Source organism: Euprymna scolopes, chromosome 13 (genome assembly GCF_053919585.1).
Source record: "Euprymna scolopes isolate OS-2025 chromosome 13, ASM5391958v1, whole genome shotgun sequence".
NCBI lineage: Eukaryota > Metazoa > Mollusca > Cephalopoda > Sepiida > Sepiolidae > Euprymna > Euprymna scolopes.
Window position 1 is genome coordinate 102807646 of NC_136494.1, and position 16219 is coordinate 102823864.

A 16219-nucleotide genomic window follows, 5' to 3' on the forward strand; every position below is an offset into this window, starting at 1 on the left:
ATAATAGACACTCGAGTAGTTTCCGAGCATGATAAAGTGAGCCCACCTTCTTTGCAGAAGTCTTGGCAATGTTTTCAATGTATTTGTTTCACTTCATGTTAAGCAGAGTCTCACATAGTAGCCCCTTACATCCAAGTTGTAATATGCCTTGTTTAATAAAAGCAAAAAGAATACCATTTGTGATAGGCTAACATATTTCAGTACATTTTAATTTTTCAAAAATACTTAATCTGATCCGAGGGTGTGATAATATATGGACATTTTTAAATAGTCACCTTTAAGAAAATCCACTAACAAAAATAATTCTTACTAAAAGAATAGCTATTAGTGTTCCTTACTGATTTTAAACATACACATATTTATAATACATATTTTAAAAGTAATTAATCCCAGGCAACACCAGGTTGTATGGCTAGTTATTATATAATCTTATAACAAAATTATAAGTTTGTTCACTAAGTTGTAGCTATTATGCATGATAGTCCTGTTGATCTTTTTATATGTATGTGAAAATAGAACACTAACAGCAGAAGTACGAAGAAAAATCCCAAGCAGTTGAAATGAGATGTGTTAGAAAAGTGCTAAAAGACTACTCACACCTGAGAGTACCCTGTATCGCTACAAGGCCACCATTTTCCATGCATGGAGTATTGTTGCCACATTTGGGCTGGTGCAATCTACCACTAGTCTCTTCCTCTTGGATAGGGTCCAAAAAAAGAGTCTTCAATCTAATATGTCCTACTTTGTCAACTAATCTCTAACCTCCGTCCTATCACCACAATGTTGCATCCCTTTAACTGTTTTACAACTATTTTAATGGAATGTGCCCTGATGAACTCGTTGCACTTGTGCCCACTCGACATACATATCCCGACAAACCCGCTTAGCAAAAAAATCACACCCCTTCACTGTTGAGGTTCCTAAATGCCAGAGAGCTTTCTACTCTAATAGTTTTTTTTCCCTCAAACAGCTAGACTTTGGAAATCCCTTCCTGCTACCTGTTTTTCTGACTGTACTGATATGCAGAAGTTTAAATGTAATGTAAATCAACATTTGTTAATCTTTCTTAGGCATGGTCCCAAATAGTAGTCCCTAACATCCAAGTGGCGATATGCCTTGTTAGGAGTGAATGTGATTTAAAAAGAAGTTCTCAATGTCTTATACATAGACCACATTACAAAAAAAGCAGTACGTACAAGCACCATTTTGCATGCAAAACATTTTGAAGAACTGCTAACTATCATCAAGAAAAGAAAATTTTGATAGTATGATACAGATTGTCAAGAGCCAATAATCTAGCAAAGACAATTCTCCAAGGGACATTGCAGAGACAGACAAAGAGATGGACCGACAACATTATGGAGAGGAAAGTTTTACCAAAACACATACTCTTGCCCATGACTGACAGAAATGGAGGAAACTGGTGTAACGTTCAACAATTCAGCACTCTCACGATCCCAGAGGGTTAAGTGACTCGTGAATCTATATATCTATAAAAGTGAAATTGTGTGTGTGTGTGTGTGTGTGTGTGTGTGTGTGTGTGTGTGTGTGTGTGTGTGTGCGCGCGCGTGCATTTTCTTAGCAAACTACTTTGCCAATTTTCATTCTACAGACTCGAAATTTGGCATAAGGGGTATTGAGATTTGGGAAAATCTTTTTAATCTGGTTTCAGCCAGAAATTTTGCTATCAAGGGGTCAAAGTTCAACGATTTGACCTTTGAAAATTCTACCAAACTCCTCCAACAATTTTGGGTCTAAACACTTGAAATTTTAAATATAGGTTACTTGGATATGGATTAAAATTTTTTATTTGATTTGAGCCCAAAACAATATATGTTAAGGGGTCAAAATTGAGGTCAAAGTTTAAAAAATTTTACCTCTGCGGTCTCTAACAAATTACTCAGCCAATTTGGTCTAAACTTGAAATTTTACATAAAGTGTATTCAGACATAGGACAAGCTTTTTAATCCGTTTTTGGCCGAAAATTTGGCTGACAAGGAGTCAAAGTGCAAAGGATTTGACCTTTGCGGTCTCTAGCAAACTATTCAGCTAATTTGGGGTCTAAACACATGAAATTTTAGATGTAGGTTACCTGGACATGAGTCAAACTTTTTAATATATATATATACATATGCACATAAAGTTATGAACAGTACATAGGGCCAGAGCAAAGTCGGGCTGAACAGCTAGTTGTGAATAAAGTTCTCCTATCAGCAGGCAGTTTTATGGGAGGGGGGGCGACATAACACTGTTGCTGAGATTCTTCTTTTCTTCTTGGACAGTCGCTCGAACATGTTAATACAGCCGACAGAATCACAAGTGTCCATTTAATCTTAAAACATATTTTATGGACTTGAATAAGAATCTATTTTCCTTATCAAGGTGTTTTTTTTTTCTAGATAATCTCCACAAGACAGATGAACACTTTCATGTAGTCGGATTATACATGGCATGTCTTTGCTCGATAATTTTTAAACTGCTACTATTTTCCATGAGTCACACCTTTTCATACTAATCAATTTTTTGTGGTACCTGTAAGCATTGCGTACGCAAAAGTGTAGTGAAATTACAGGTAAGTTGATAGATAGTAACCATTTTTGTGTGTAAGGCTGTTTGACTCATGCTGGAAGTTTTTAGAGGATATAAAACTCTCGAGACCAGCAATTAACTAATTGAATATATCAGAAGTGACAAACGATACAGTTTTGGTCCTTGACAAAGGAGGGATTGGGCCTAGTAATTCACTCCCGTTCGTCTGTTCATCAGTTTGTTCACACTTTTCTCAATAACCACACCTTGGATTTAAAAAAATTTTTGCACAAACATTAGTCATGGTAAAAATAAATTTTTCCCAGAACGGATTTTCCGGGATAACTCTAGTTGTTCCCCTAGGGGCAAAATTGCCCTAAAATCGTTACCACTTTTCTCAATAACCATTCCTTGAAATTTTAAAAAAATTTTCACAAACATTTGTCATGGTCAAAGTAAATTTTTCACTTGTGGAGAGAGATCCTGCATGGTCGACTTGTCTTTATGAAAATGGAATACAGGGGAATTTTGGAGATGAAAGATCTAAACTTATCCTAACTAGCGTTTGAGTACTGATACATTCTGTGATGAAAAGAGATTTAATCTGGATAAAGACAATCAAATGATCAGAATCCAGGAAGTTACTTCAGCTCCCAAGCTAACAGAGTAGGAGTCATTTTTGAAATGACATTTTCTCTGTTGATTGAGGAACAGCTATACAGTTCTAGGAGGTCCATCCTTCAAAGCCATTGCCTCCTGTCTGAAGGTAGAACAAGAGATGAGCATTACTCAGGGCAAGTTGTCAAGAATAGGAGTTAAGAATGTGAACCTTGGATTTACTTTTGGTTGCTTCAATAATTACTGCTTCCCTTATTTTGCCCTTTAGGCCTCATATTCTATAAGTGATGTTTCTAGCAAAGAGGAAGAAGAATTGCTGTTTTCTGGGTTGGATTTATCAATCTAACACTTATCATTGGCTAGTTTTTGATATTAAAGTAGTATTTTTTGTTAGCTTCTTACATTCAGTGGCTTCATGCCTTGTCTGGAGGGATTTATATATATAAAAAAAGAGATCAAGAAGGCTATGTTTGTTAGTATCAGGGTTTCTAAACAATCTGTATCAATTCACAGGCAAAAGAAAAGTCATGACGAAACTTTCTTCATCATCTGTTTTGTTGGAATAGGCTAACTAAGCAAAATTGTGAACATTAAAGTCATCACAAATGTGCTTGTGTCCTTCGATATAGCTGGTGAAGTCTGGAAGATATATCTGATTTAGCCATTGTTTCTATAGGATTTTCTAAGTTTTTGTTGGCTTTTCACATTATTTTTAGGGTTTGAAACAATTCTAATTGGTTGAAAATAATTTGAGTTAACACGTCCTTGTGAAAACTTACTTGCTTTTGAGAGTGACAGAGAGAGAAAATCCAAACGAAGTACAGAAAGAAAGAGGGTAAGCTATTCAAGCCACTTGCTTTTTAGCTTTCGTCAGAATCGCTTTATAGTTCAGTTGTGGCAGAAGGATGAACAGACAGGACTGTTCTGTAGATTTTGGAAAATTATAGCTTATTGATCAAGCATAAACGAAATACTGCCTCCTTTCCCTTACAGTTTAGCTCCCTTCATGGTCAAAAGCATTCACCATTTCATATGGCTTCAGGTGACTTATCTCGTCCTCCTCTATAAAACACGGCACACCTCTCATGTCTTATTCTTCTCCTGGTTTCCTTGCACCGGTAGCAAAGGGAGCACACCTTTTGCTTCTTTGATGTGAGGTTATTTGTAGCATTACTGTTCAAGCTATTTGTTTTTAATTTTCGTCGGAATCGTTTTACGATTCAGTCGTCACAGATATCAATGCTGGCAGAAGGATGAACAGACAAGATATTGTAATTTTTTTTTTTCAGAGATTCTTTTAAAGATAATAATTCCTTCATTATTAAGACGATAAAAGTCAAACATGAACGAGGTGCTATGTACAAGGCTTATGCAAAAAATGCATAGAATGAAACTCTAGGTCTTTATTGAAGATGCTTCTAACCATATATAAAACTTTCACTGATATAGGTGCAAATTCTTGTAGCTTGTTTTCACACTTTTAATAATGAAATTTGAAAATCTGGAAACGATCTGTAGAGGAGCTGAAAGCAGAATAACATACACATAGAAGTTTTTAAACATTTCTAGTAATTCCTTACAGGACAGAGGCTCTGAAACTTCGAAAATTTCAACACAACATTAAAAGTTGAAAACTTTTATAATTGAAGACACTGAAAACAATAATATGCATTCTTGCTTAGATTTTTATATGTTTTCTCTTTGTAGAATTCTCAGGGTTGTCAGTACTGTTGTATTATATGAAATGATTACAAAATGGTTTTTACTGTTTTGTTTTTATTATACTTTCTCAGGAGTTATCTACCCTTAGTTAGGCTTTTCAAGTCAAATTTTAATATTTTGTAAAAGTTCAAGCATTTCTGATTTACGTATGTTGAAAGCTCTTAGAATATATCAGTTAATTCAGCATCAGATATCTATGTAGAAACATAAGTATATTTATATTCACAAATTAAAATCAACAGCTACTATACAATGTTAAAGAAAAGATAACATTATATTAGCTTTAACATACGTTTATTTCTTTTTACATCTTTAAATTGACAATATTTCAGACAGCAACCCCTTGACTGTAATTATTTATTAAAACAGAGTATGATGTGATACTTAACTTCAGTAGCCAGCTGTTGTCAGCTTGATCTTGCCAATTTGACTGTTTGACTTCACTGCCAATTTGACTGTTTGACTTTGTTTAAATTTTATTTGAATTTCATATATCGTTAAAGTTCCGGTATGATTTGAATTATTCAAATTTCTGTTCTCATTTTGAATGTTATTCTCACAAGATTTCAGCTGATGTAACCTCTGACCTTCTTCAGGTGTATCTTGTCGAATTCAGGAATCTTTCGGTCATACTCAGGAATCTGTACAAAATTTCAGACGGACTCTTTTATTTAATCCATGGGATAGCATGCTTTCGTTCTGCCTAAAACATAAAAGATAAAGTACTAAATAAAATTCAGTTCTAAGTAGGGAGGTGATGGTGGTCTAATGGTCTAACTCAGACTGAAACTTGAGCATTCCAAGTTCGAATCCAGTTCGTTCTACAAAAATCACTTTCACTTAGGGTGTTGGCCATCTTCACATGGTCCTTCTTTTAGTCCCTGATGTCCTTTTTGAAAGAATTCTAACTAGACAAATATTGTGAAAACAAATGCCAACATAGAATCATCGGATTCATACGATGATCATGATGATGATGATGAGTTCTAAGTGATATTCTTCTGGAGGTTATACTAAAATTACAATTGCGAATTACTTAAGATTTCTACCCGGTCATGGCTGATAGAACAAGAGCATGCTATCCGTGTGGATATTCGAAATTGTGACGAGCAAAAATAATCGAAATTCTGTACAGATTCCCGAGTCTGACATTGTCTGAAAGTCACGAAAAGATGCAAAAAAGCAGATAACATTAAAGAAAAGTTCAGCAAGAAATCATAGCAGCAGTCCAACAAACACGTGTGTCAAAATCTAACGCAAACCAATGAAATGACGAGCAACAATAATCGTTATGGATTCTCGTAGTGTTTTTTGTTCATCCACCCTCTCAATGCATGCTGCTTTTATATAGCTCAAGTACTCCTCCTTTGCATGCATGCAGTGTGACTTTGCGAAACCACATGTTATAAAAACTATAGGTGCCATCTTTTCTCAGCCCAACTCTGCATGACACATTCATGTGGGAATGCTTTAGCAGTAAGCCTTCTCTGTTTTTCCCAACAACCCCCTCTCTCTTACTTTAGACAGCATGTTCCCCCTGATCTCTAGATTCTATTTCGTACTCCCTCATCCACTGTGATGGTTGCCTTTCTCTACTTGGCCTCTGAGGTATCCCGCCATCCTCCTGCTGCACATCACTTTCCATTGCCTTACTTTCAACTGGCCTTTCTCCGGAAAGCAGAGAGATAGAGACAACAAGGGATGAAGTATAGGTGAAGCCCTCAGGTGTGTGATGTACAACAGTGTGGTACATCACACACCTGAGGGCTTCACCTATACTTCATCCCTTGTTGTCTCTATCTCTCTGCTTTCCGGCTCAACTCTGGGATGCCTCCAGGAGTATGTGAATATCAACAGATGTGGACAGATGTTCTGATCTAGGCGACATATTGTACCAATAGACAGCTTTCTCCAGTGAGGTGCCCCTGCTCTCTGCCACTGCCTTTATTGTCTGGTGGTTTCTTTCCATAATCTCATCACCACTAGGTCTATGAAGAATTGACGGACATTCCATTTCCTCAGTACATCCACAACTACTACTGATCTAAATGCGGTCCTATTGTTGGTTAGCAGCTCTTTCACCGGATCTTGCTTTAGAGACACCATGTCAAGAGCTGCTGCTATTTCACTGACCGTTCCACCATACAGCCTTCTCTAGAGCCGCAGTCGATCATTGTCATATAAATCCCCCCCTCCCCACCGTAATGCCAGTCTTTTCCAGGCCCCTGTTACACCTAGTGCTCGTGCTTTGTGCGTGCTTGGAGCAGAGTCGGTTGACTGACACCTGTTTCACATTCTGACCACTTGCTTCACTTGTTCCTTGTGAACACTCAGGTTGACTTTTCTCACTAGGAACAATGTCCTCTCTACTATGGTGGAAATTGTTCAACTCTCGCACACCAGAAATATCCAGATTAGACACTGCAGCAACATCCTCTTTTTTTTTAAAACAAGCCCTTTTTCACTCTCGTAAGAACATTCGATTTGTTCTTCTCAGAGGCCACCATGATTATGCATAGCTTCAGGTTAAACTCCTGCTCAGCTTAGCCAACATTTCTAGCCTGCACTTCACTAGCATCTCAGCTGCCCCTTTCGTCCTTATCCTTTTATCGTTGGCAAATACTGATTTTAGCCAAGCAAACACAATGGCAGAGTCTATTTTCATGCAGATGTCATGTAGTCCCCATTTCAAGACCAGATTCACTCCTTTGGTAACTGCGTCCAATTCTGCTACATTAATATGGCTCACATCATCCTGTTTTTTAGCCAGGCTGCATCCTCCGCAACCACTCCACCCATTTCCAAGACAACACCTGTTGCAATGCTGCTTGCATCACACCACACGATCCATCCAGTGTTTGCAGCACATTCCACATTCCCCAAACTGGGTCTTGTCTTTACACTTCTTTCAAGACCTCTTCGATTAAGGTGGCTGTTCTTCCCCCCACTTTATCATCCCATTTTCTTCCTTTGACATGCCTCTTGATATAACTGCATGCTGTTCTAAACCAGCCAACAACAGAGTAATGCCCGATCAGCCTGCTGCATATTGAAAAAAGCTCCCGCTTGTTGAGCTCTTCCTTCATTTGCAGGACCTTGTTCTCTCTTCAAAACTCCAGTCCACCCAACTCATTTTGTCTCAGCTTTAGCCCCAGGACTGTTCCCCCATCTAATTTTTCCAGTGCCAACCCGAACTCCTTCAAGTTAGTCACCACCTCCTTTGCAGTCACCAAAGTTTCATTTATGAGGATGTCATCAATGTACGAGCTTACGGCACCATTTCCTTTCCCCATTCTTTCCAGAATCTTTGTTAGAATAGTTGACATGATCTTGGGTGCTGAGTTGAGTCCAAACCCCACCCTCATAAGGTAGTATGTTTTGCCTTTATATCTGACCAACTGGTACTTCCAGAGTTACTTGGTGACACGGAGTTGCTTAATGGTCTCACTGCATACATCTACAGTGTCAACCCCAGTATAGTGCTCAACGTGTTGGTTCAACTCTCAGAAATCCAGACCTTCCCTTTCATCGCTTGCAAAATGACCATCAACGGCAAGATGTCTGATTTGACGTCCTCCTCAATCCATCTATTCACTTCTTGTTCAAAACCCTTTCTTGTTCCTCCTTTAAGCAAATTCTCATAGCATATCACCCTGTTTATTAGCATTGGTGGTTTATTCTTCCACTATTTCGCCCTTCTCTTGCCATCCTCCGACTGCAAATCAGGACCATAACTTCTCGGCTCTCTACCATGATCTCCTGCTTGGGCATCTACTGCAAGCACACCATCATTCCTGAGTTGGGGCAGCTGCTGGCACTTTGGCACACCCCCTTGCTAGCTTTTCCAGACTCGCGCAGTTCACTGCTAGGTGACCATTCTGATTACACCTGTAGCACAATATCCTTTCCAACAACTTCCTACAGTCTTTCCACAGGTGTGAGCACCCACATTTGAAACATGCAATTTTTAGTGTTGTCCAGCTTATGCTTGCATCTTTCCAGACCGCTGCTGCTGTTCTTATAAACCTAAAGGGTTGGGTACTCATTGATACTTTTGCAGTTGGGAGTAGCTCACTCACCTCTATGTTCTCAACATCTAGGATCTGCTGCAGCGTCTTAGAAATCTCCTCTGGTATTCAGTGACAATGCCAGCTCCACCAATCTTTTGATTTTGTTTGTGTATACATCAATGGATTCCCTCATCCATCTCAACTCTTTTAATTTGGTTTAGGCCGCAAACGACCCCTTGGCAAATGTCTGGATCAATTTGGTTCGAATTGTATCAGCATCAGCCTGCTCCTGCTCATTCAGTTCCAAGTATCTCCCTTCAAGAACAACAGTATCACCATGGCAATGTCATCTTCTTTTTGGAGATTTGCCAGCAACTTTTGTTAGCCAAGTGTGAGACTAACCGTAGCCCTCGGCGCAAGAGGGTCCGTGTGTGCCTGACGTGTGGGGTGGCTTCCCGAGAGGGCCCTAGCCTACAAATTCCTATCAGGACTCCCCGCTGGAGCAAAGCAGCTCCTGCGAGCAACCTCTACAATATCCTCACTACCGCTGAGTGACCTAGTGGACAGAGCCAGGACAATAATGAAGGATGACTCGACGGTGCAGGAACCGGTAGTCGCCGTCGCACAGGCCCCACCAAGTGGCGAAGGACCGTCTCAGGGACCCAGCCCGCAAGGTGATGTCATCTGCTACAGATGCAACGGGCGGGGCCACATGGCAAGAAATTGTAGAAGGCGGTCGACGGCTGTTCGCTGCTACCGCTGTAACAAGACTGGGCACATGGCCCGAGACTGTGCGGGAAACGGGGACGGGGACAAGGTGTCAGTGCCGACCTCTTCCCCGAACAGAAAATAAACAAGGCGCTCCCTGTCATTCAGGTCCGAGTTAATGACACATTATGTTCAGGCCTCCTTGATTCCGGTTGCTCCCGCACCATAGTGTGTGCGGACTTCTGTCGGGCGTGGAAAAAGAAGAACGTCAGGTTAACTACCATTACTGGAAAAATACGAATGTGTTGCGGCGTGGGTGTGGTACACATTCGCACAAGAACTGGGAACTCGGCCAACGTCGAAGCGCTGGTGACACGCGAAAAGCCGCTGAGTTTCGACCTGTTGCTAGGCTACGATGCCATCAAACCCCTGGGCGGCGTGCGCATAATGCGCGCTGGCGTTGTAGAGTTTCAGGATAGGCCCCCGGTGTGCGCAGCACTAAGAGTCAACCAGCCGGACTTCAGTGCGGAATTCGACGACCAACAGAAGGCGTGGACCGCCTAAGGACGCCGTGACTGGAGGCAGTGCGCCCGCTGATGCGATTCATCACTACCACGTGCGCGTCAAGGACGTTGAAGTGTGTCTACCCGACCAACGAGAACCCCAGGGGACGTACCAAGTGGGAGACACCGTCTGGGTGAAGCCACCCGGCGGCCGGTGCACCAGCAGCTTTTGGAGGGGGCAGGTCACCGGCGTCATCAATGAACAGGCCATACTAGTCGATGATACTCCGCGCCACGTAAGGGATGTCCGGCCCGCTTTAAGTGCTGACCAATCGGCGAGCAGTGGAAGTAGCGAGTCATCCGACGATGAGCGATGGATCCAACCCGTGCCCCACGAACCTGGTGACTCAACTGCGAGCAGTGGAAGGAGCGAGTCATCCGACGATGAGCGATGGATCCAACCTGTGCCCCACGAACCTGATGACTAAACTGCGAGCTCTAATGCTGATGCTTCCGATGACACTTCTGAGAGCTCCGATGAGGAAGTCCCGGCAATACCCCTCCGCAGGAGTGCTCAAATCAAATGGCCACGTCCGCCGTGTCACGTATGTGATCTGGAGACCAGGGGGGAGTGTGAGACTAACCGTAGCCCTCGGCGCAAGAGGGTCCGTGTGTGCCTGGCGTGTGGGGTGGTGGCTGATCCTGTGGTCGGAGCAGCGGACGAAAGAGTTTCAAGATGGCAGCTGCCTGCTTTTATTAGAGACGGAATCTCGCAGGATCGCGCGAGATCTCGCGGGGATGCAAATTAGCTAGGCCATCTTGAGGAATAAAAATCGGTCCATTGGAGGTGCGAGGCAGTCGGGTTCTGACGTTCGTGGCGATCAGTACAGTGACCGTTGGGTTCCGTTTCTATTCGTGCAGTCAGCTGAGCTTTGTTAGTTACCTTCGCGCCGTGGCTGTCATTGTTTGTTGGTTCGCTGTGTGTTGCCGTGGTTCTTCAGTGAAACGCTTCGTCGCCCACGACAAGACTCCCCATCTCCTACACAAGATACTCATACACCAAGCTACCATGTCGCCTTCACCACAAAACAGCTTTATCATGTTGTTTAGACAGGTGACCATGGCTGAAATAGCTTTTGGTCTAAAAGTCACAAAAAGATGCAAAAAGGCAGACAACATTAAAGAAAAGTTCAACAAGAAATCATAGCAGCAGTCCAACAAACACGTGCGTCAAAATCAGTGCAAACCAACAAGGTGATGAGCAACAATAATCGTTACAGATTGCTTTTTGTTTCCCCACCTTCTTAACACAAGTTGATTTTATACAGCCCAGGTACTCCTTATTTGCATGTGTCCAGTGTGACTTTACGAGACTTTGTGAGACCAGATGTTATAAAAACTATAGGCACCATCTTTGATTATTTTCCTTTCTCAGCCCAACTCCACATGACGCATTCATGTGGGGGTGCTTAAGCGGTAAGTCTACTTTGTTTTTCCAACAGACCCTCTCTCTTACTTTAGACAACACATCTAAAGAATGTTGGAGGTTACATCGGTCAAAACGTTGTGAGAATAACACTCAAATTGAGTACAGTAGTCCGAATATAAGGGAAAAAAATTCAGAAACATAAAGTTTCTATATTGTTTGTGATTATCGACTCATGTAATTATCATGAAGTGATACTTTTTAACTCCAGCAGCCACACTATTAATCAGCTTTTTGATCTATTAATAATTGCCTGTCAGTTTGATTGTTTTATTTGGACTTTATTTACTTTTGATTTTTGGATTTATGTTGTTTATACAGTTTGAAATGTTTTTATTGTCTGTGTTGTATGCTTGTGGTTATTGATTGAAACAAACTTTCATGCAAGTGAAGTGTTTGGGTTTGACTCTAGTGTGTTTTATTATCATTTTATTCTTTATTCTATTTTATTCTTATTAGTTTTTCTGTTTAAGCTGAAATTTAACAAAGCCTTTAAAAGCAATAAGACAGTTATATCCCTCTGACACATCAGGATCTAAGGGGCATTAACTGTTCTTTGGCGCAATTGCATTATGGGACGATAACAGGACACAAGCTTTAGTAGTAAGAACTTTATCATCACGCATCCAGTGGTCTTCACTTACTGGAATTGAGTAATAAAATATTTGTGGTTGAATAATTCATTATTAATTATTCTGCACGTTTCCAAATGGATTGTTAACTAATCTGTACTTTCAACCAACAATTTCTGGAGTTAAATTTGGCACATTACTGTTAAAGCTCGCTATTCCAAAATTTAAATTGGCTCAGTTTCTAAAATAGAGTTTTTGCACAATAGTTGAGGGTAAAATCAACTGGGCACCGCATTCAGCAACTGAACCTTGCGAGACGCACAGACATGTGGGCGTCTTTGAGGCAAGTAATTTTCGCGCTCATTATAATTTTCTCTACAGTATTGCAAATCGTTCCTTCTTCCCATCAATTCTTTTTCCTGCATCTCATGTACACACACACTTAAGGAACATAATAACTGTCAATGAGGAAATCGAACCATGTATAAATGGGCATAATGTTTTCCTTCAAAGATGGACCCAATTATAATACAACAATTGTTGCAGTAGCAATTACATCCAATTATTCTCAAAGAGATTTTCCGCACCTACATATCTGTCTTTGGAAACAAAAATATGAACATCAAAAGAAGCAGTGACATGTGCAGTCACAGAAGTGTATTATGACCCGTACGAACATCAATCATGCAATCACTGTAGACGGCATTATGAGCATGTACTTGTACATCCACTGCACGGGCTGTGATCGTCCCCCTTGTTGTGTTGGTCCAAAGTTGTTGTTATGTCCAGTCAGCACGACAACAAAAGAATCCTCCCTTCAAATAAAAATCACAAGTCTAGCTTATAAACATATAACAAATGCTTATTTTTGTTTTAGCTTATAAACAAATAATAGCTGTTTATTTTATTTTATTTATTGAGATTACAAGTGCTAGTCGTTTTCTTAAGTCAAACAACAGACTTGCAAAATAAGAGTTTGGCCTGACCAAATCTAAACACATGTCCCATAAACATAGTCACTTAGCTAAGAACCCCACAGACCCAACTTGCCTGGAGAAGCACACGACCAAACTAACTGCAGCCATAAAAAAAAACACAAACTTACATCTTCAAACATCCAACTCCGTGTGCTGTCCAACGGGACGGCTTTGATCACTTCCCCTTCCTGATTCTAGCCTTTATTAATCATCACCATTCGACCACCCAGAAATTGACTACTCGAAAGAGCCACTAGAGATAATAACCATTCAAAGGAGCTTATCTGTAGATAATCTTGGGCATTACTTTCCTCACAAAGTCCCAGCATGACTCCCTATCCAATGAGATGCTCCTTTCACTTCAAAGAAAACATTAGGTAGCCAGACTTTCATCCGGATATTTTCACTTCTCTCCCCGCCACTTCTTCTTTTGGCCAAGCATCTATCACTTCCAATGCCTACTCTCTTGATTACAGTGGAATGATCCCTTTTTATCCAGTCTATAGAGCCTTACTTATCTACATAGTCCTGGGTGAATTCAGCCAGAAAATGTCATGTTGTTGGTTGGCCCATTCTTCCAGTTTTTTACAATGAAAGTTCTTGTATTTTTCGCAACTTTTTGGAGCTATTTCTATAACAGACTTGTTTTCTGATTCTGCTCCATTTTTAAGACAGGCTTGTCGAAAATGTGTCGAGAATTTTCTGGGTTGAAGAAAAATTGAATACATGTGTTCATTTTAGCTGTCGACGTGTGTGTTTATAAGTGTGTTAATGAGATAGATATAAAGATGTGCATATATTAACATATTGTTAGTGCTAGCGTGTATGCATGAACTTGTGTGCGTGCGTTCACTGAGTGGCCTGGATATATCCTGTCGCTATGTCTATGTCACTGTGTATGTGTCTATATATATATATATATATGAGAAAATGAACAATTTTTTTTTTGATTTTGTGAGCTTTTCAAGATGAATGCGATTTGATTTTCTGAAATTTGTTTCCTTTTCTCATTTTCCAGAACTTCCTCCGTGGATTTCACTCTGCACATCTTTACGAACAATTCATGATGTCGGCCACAAAAGAGGAAGCCAAAGTCTATTTGGCCGAGCATGGTATTCCGCAGTTGTTTGAGTGCCTTCTCAGCAGTCTCATGATGGAACGGCCCAAGAATCCTGTGGAGTTTATAGAACGGAAAATAGCCGAGGTGAAATGTGCAGGGATCAACAACATCAACTGGGAGACGTTCATCTATCATCTCCATCCGTACCGAGACGATGTGCGGAGGCAGTACATCAGGGAGGACAGCATGTTTGCGCAGGACACTCAGACGGAAAGTGCTTCTTCCACTTGTTATCGATCGGAGGTTTTTGAAATGACCGATGCAAACAACGAATGAGGAGAAAATTTCTTCCTTTTTTAACATTCATTAATTCACTTGGTCAGTTAAGAGAGAAGGGTTCATCTTTACCTTCTGCTCTCAAATTCATTCTAGCATTTGCATGCACGCACATATATGCACCCCTGCATGTGCAGCGATACACACATCTAACATCTAAAGTTATGTTATTATATATATATATATATATATATATTTTTACATAGGCATCACCACTTATCAAGGCACAGAAACTACTCGAGGATAAGAGTTAAGAGTGTGTAGTAGTCAATTGGACAATGTAGTAATCGTTAGTAATGGAAATTCGGTAAATTTGTTAACTTAAGTGGAACGGCTCATCAAGGACTTGTTTACTTTGGACTTGAAGACAATCAGATTGTAGTCAGCTGGAAAGCAGGAAGACGGAAGACAGTTCCACAGGCATATATATATACTAGATTTTATTTTACCTGTTAAAAATGGGCAAAAGTTATAGGGCATTGACTTAAAATAAGTGCTTTATGCCAAATTGACAGTTGAATATGATTAAACTTGTGCTCATTTTTGCATTTAATACTAATGCTTACTAATCCATATTAATCCCTAACTATGTATTGGAGATATACCATAATACTTAGTTCGCTGCACCTTACTATAACAAAGATCCATACACATTTCAGCCAAATTGTCCAGTAGGTTCAAAGAAAATTTGAGAGCAAATGTGGTACTATTGTGACTAATCCTTATTAATCCTTCTTAATCCTTAATTGTTCATCAAACAGATGCCATTATACTTAGTTTGCTGCACCTTGCCATAACAAAGTTCCACATAAAATTTAAGCCAGATCGACTCAGTAGTTTCAGAGAAAAAGTAGAACGGGTAGACAGACAAACAGAAAGTCTAGAAGAAATATGTAGATATATTAATCAACCACGGACACCTGCTTTGTTATCTGAAATTTACCAGATTGGCATGCAAGTGTATCTATAGCAATCAACCATCAAATGCAGAATCCACAACACCAATAAACCTTCCACTAAGAGTAAAAGAAATGCTAACACTATATATGCTATCTCTTTGTTTACATATATATTTTTCCAACACTATCAATAACTTGAGAAAGCTATTCTTTATGGAAGATTATTCTTTATGCTAAGTGAAAGCCGTTATTTTCTCTAACAGAGAACTCAATATATAAATAGAGGGCATATATAAATGACAAAATTCTATATTCCAAATTTAAAGATGTTGACCATCTTACCATTTATTTCTTTAAGTATGTTGAAATACACAATTCTTGACAGCACCTGTTTCATAGCACAGAATCATTCATGTAATTATTATGTCAATTTTTTAGTTTATACCGCCCTTAACTTATCAGAAGAAAAGAAGCTTATCAACTTTAAAAAAAAAAAAGAAGAATATTGGCTTGATTACAAAATCCAGATGTTGAAAAAGAATTTGCAGCTATTTTTCAGTGTGTTACGCCATCTTTTAATAAAACACACACACACACACACACACACACACACACACACACACACACACACACACACACACACACACACATATATATACATCTTAATTGATTAAGTTCAGGTATATTGTTATCATGAATTAAAAATAAATATTTTTTCAAGAGTGCTCAATACGCATGAAAAGCTTTTATATAAATAAAATCATATAAACATTGTCTATGTGGATCGATCCACATTTCA

At 39.7% G+C, this 16219-nt stretch overlaps 1 protein-coding gene across 1 annotated transcript in view; it reads left to right on the forward strand.

Moving 5' to 3' along the window:
• LOC145292121 (adenylate kinase isoenzyme 5-like) overlaps window positions 1-16076 on the forward strand; it is a 54280-nt gene extending 38204 nt beyond the window's left edge. Inside the window, exon 3 of the mRNA XM_080138226.1 lies at window positions 14144-16076. Coding sequence (XP_079994352.1) covers window positions 14189-14521 — 333 coding nt within the window. The 5' untranslated portion in view covers window positions 14144-14188 and the 3' untranslated portion in view covers window positions 14522-16076. The remainder of the gene's footprint in view (window positions 1-14143) is intronic.
• Window positions 16077-16219: the final 143 nt, after the last annotated feature.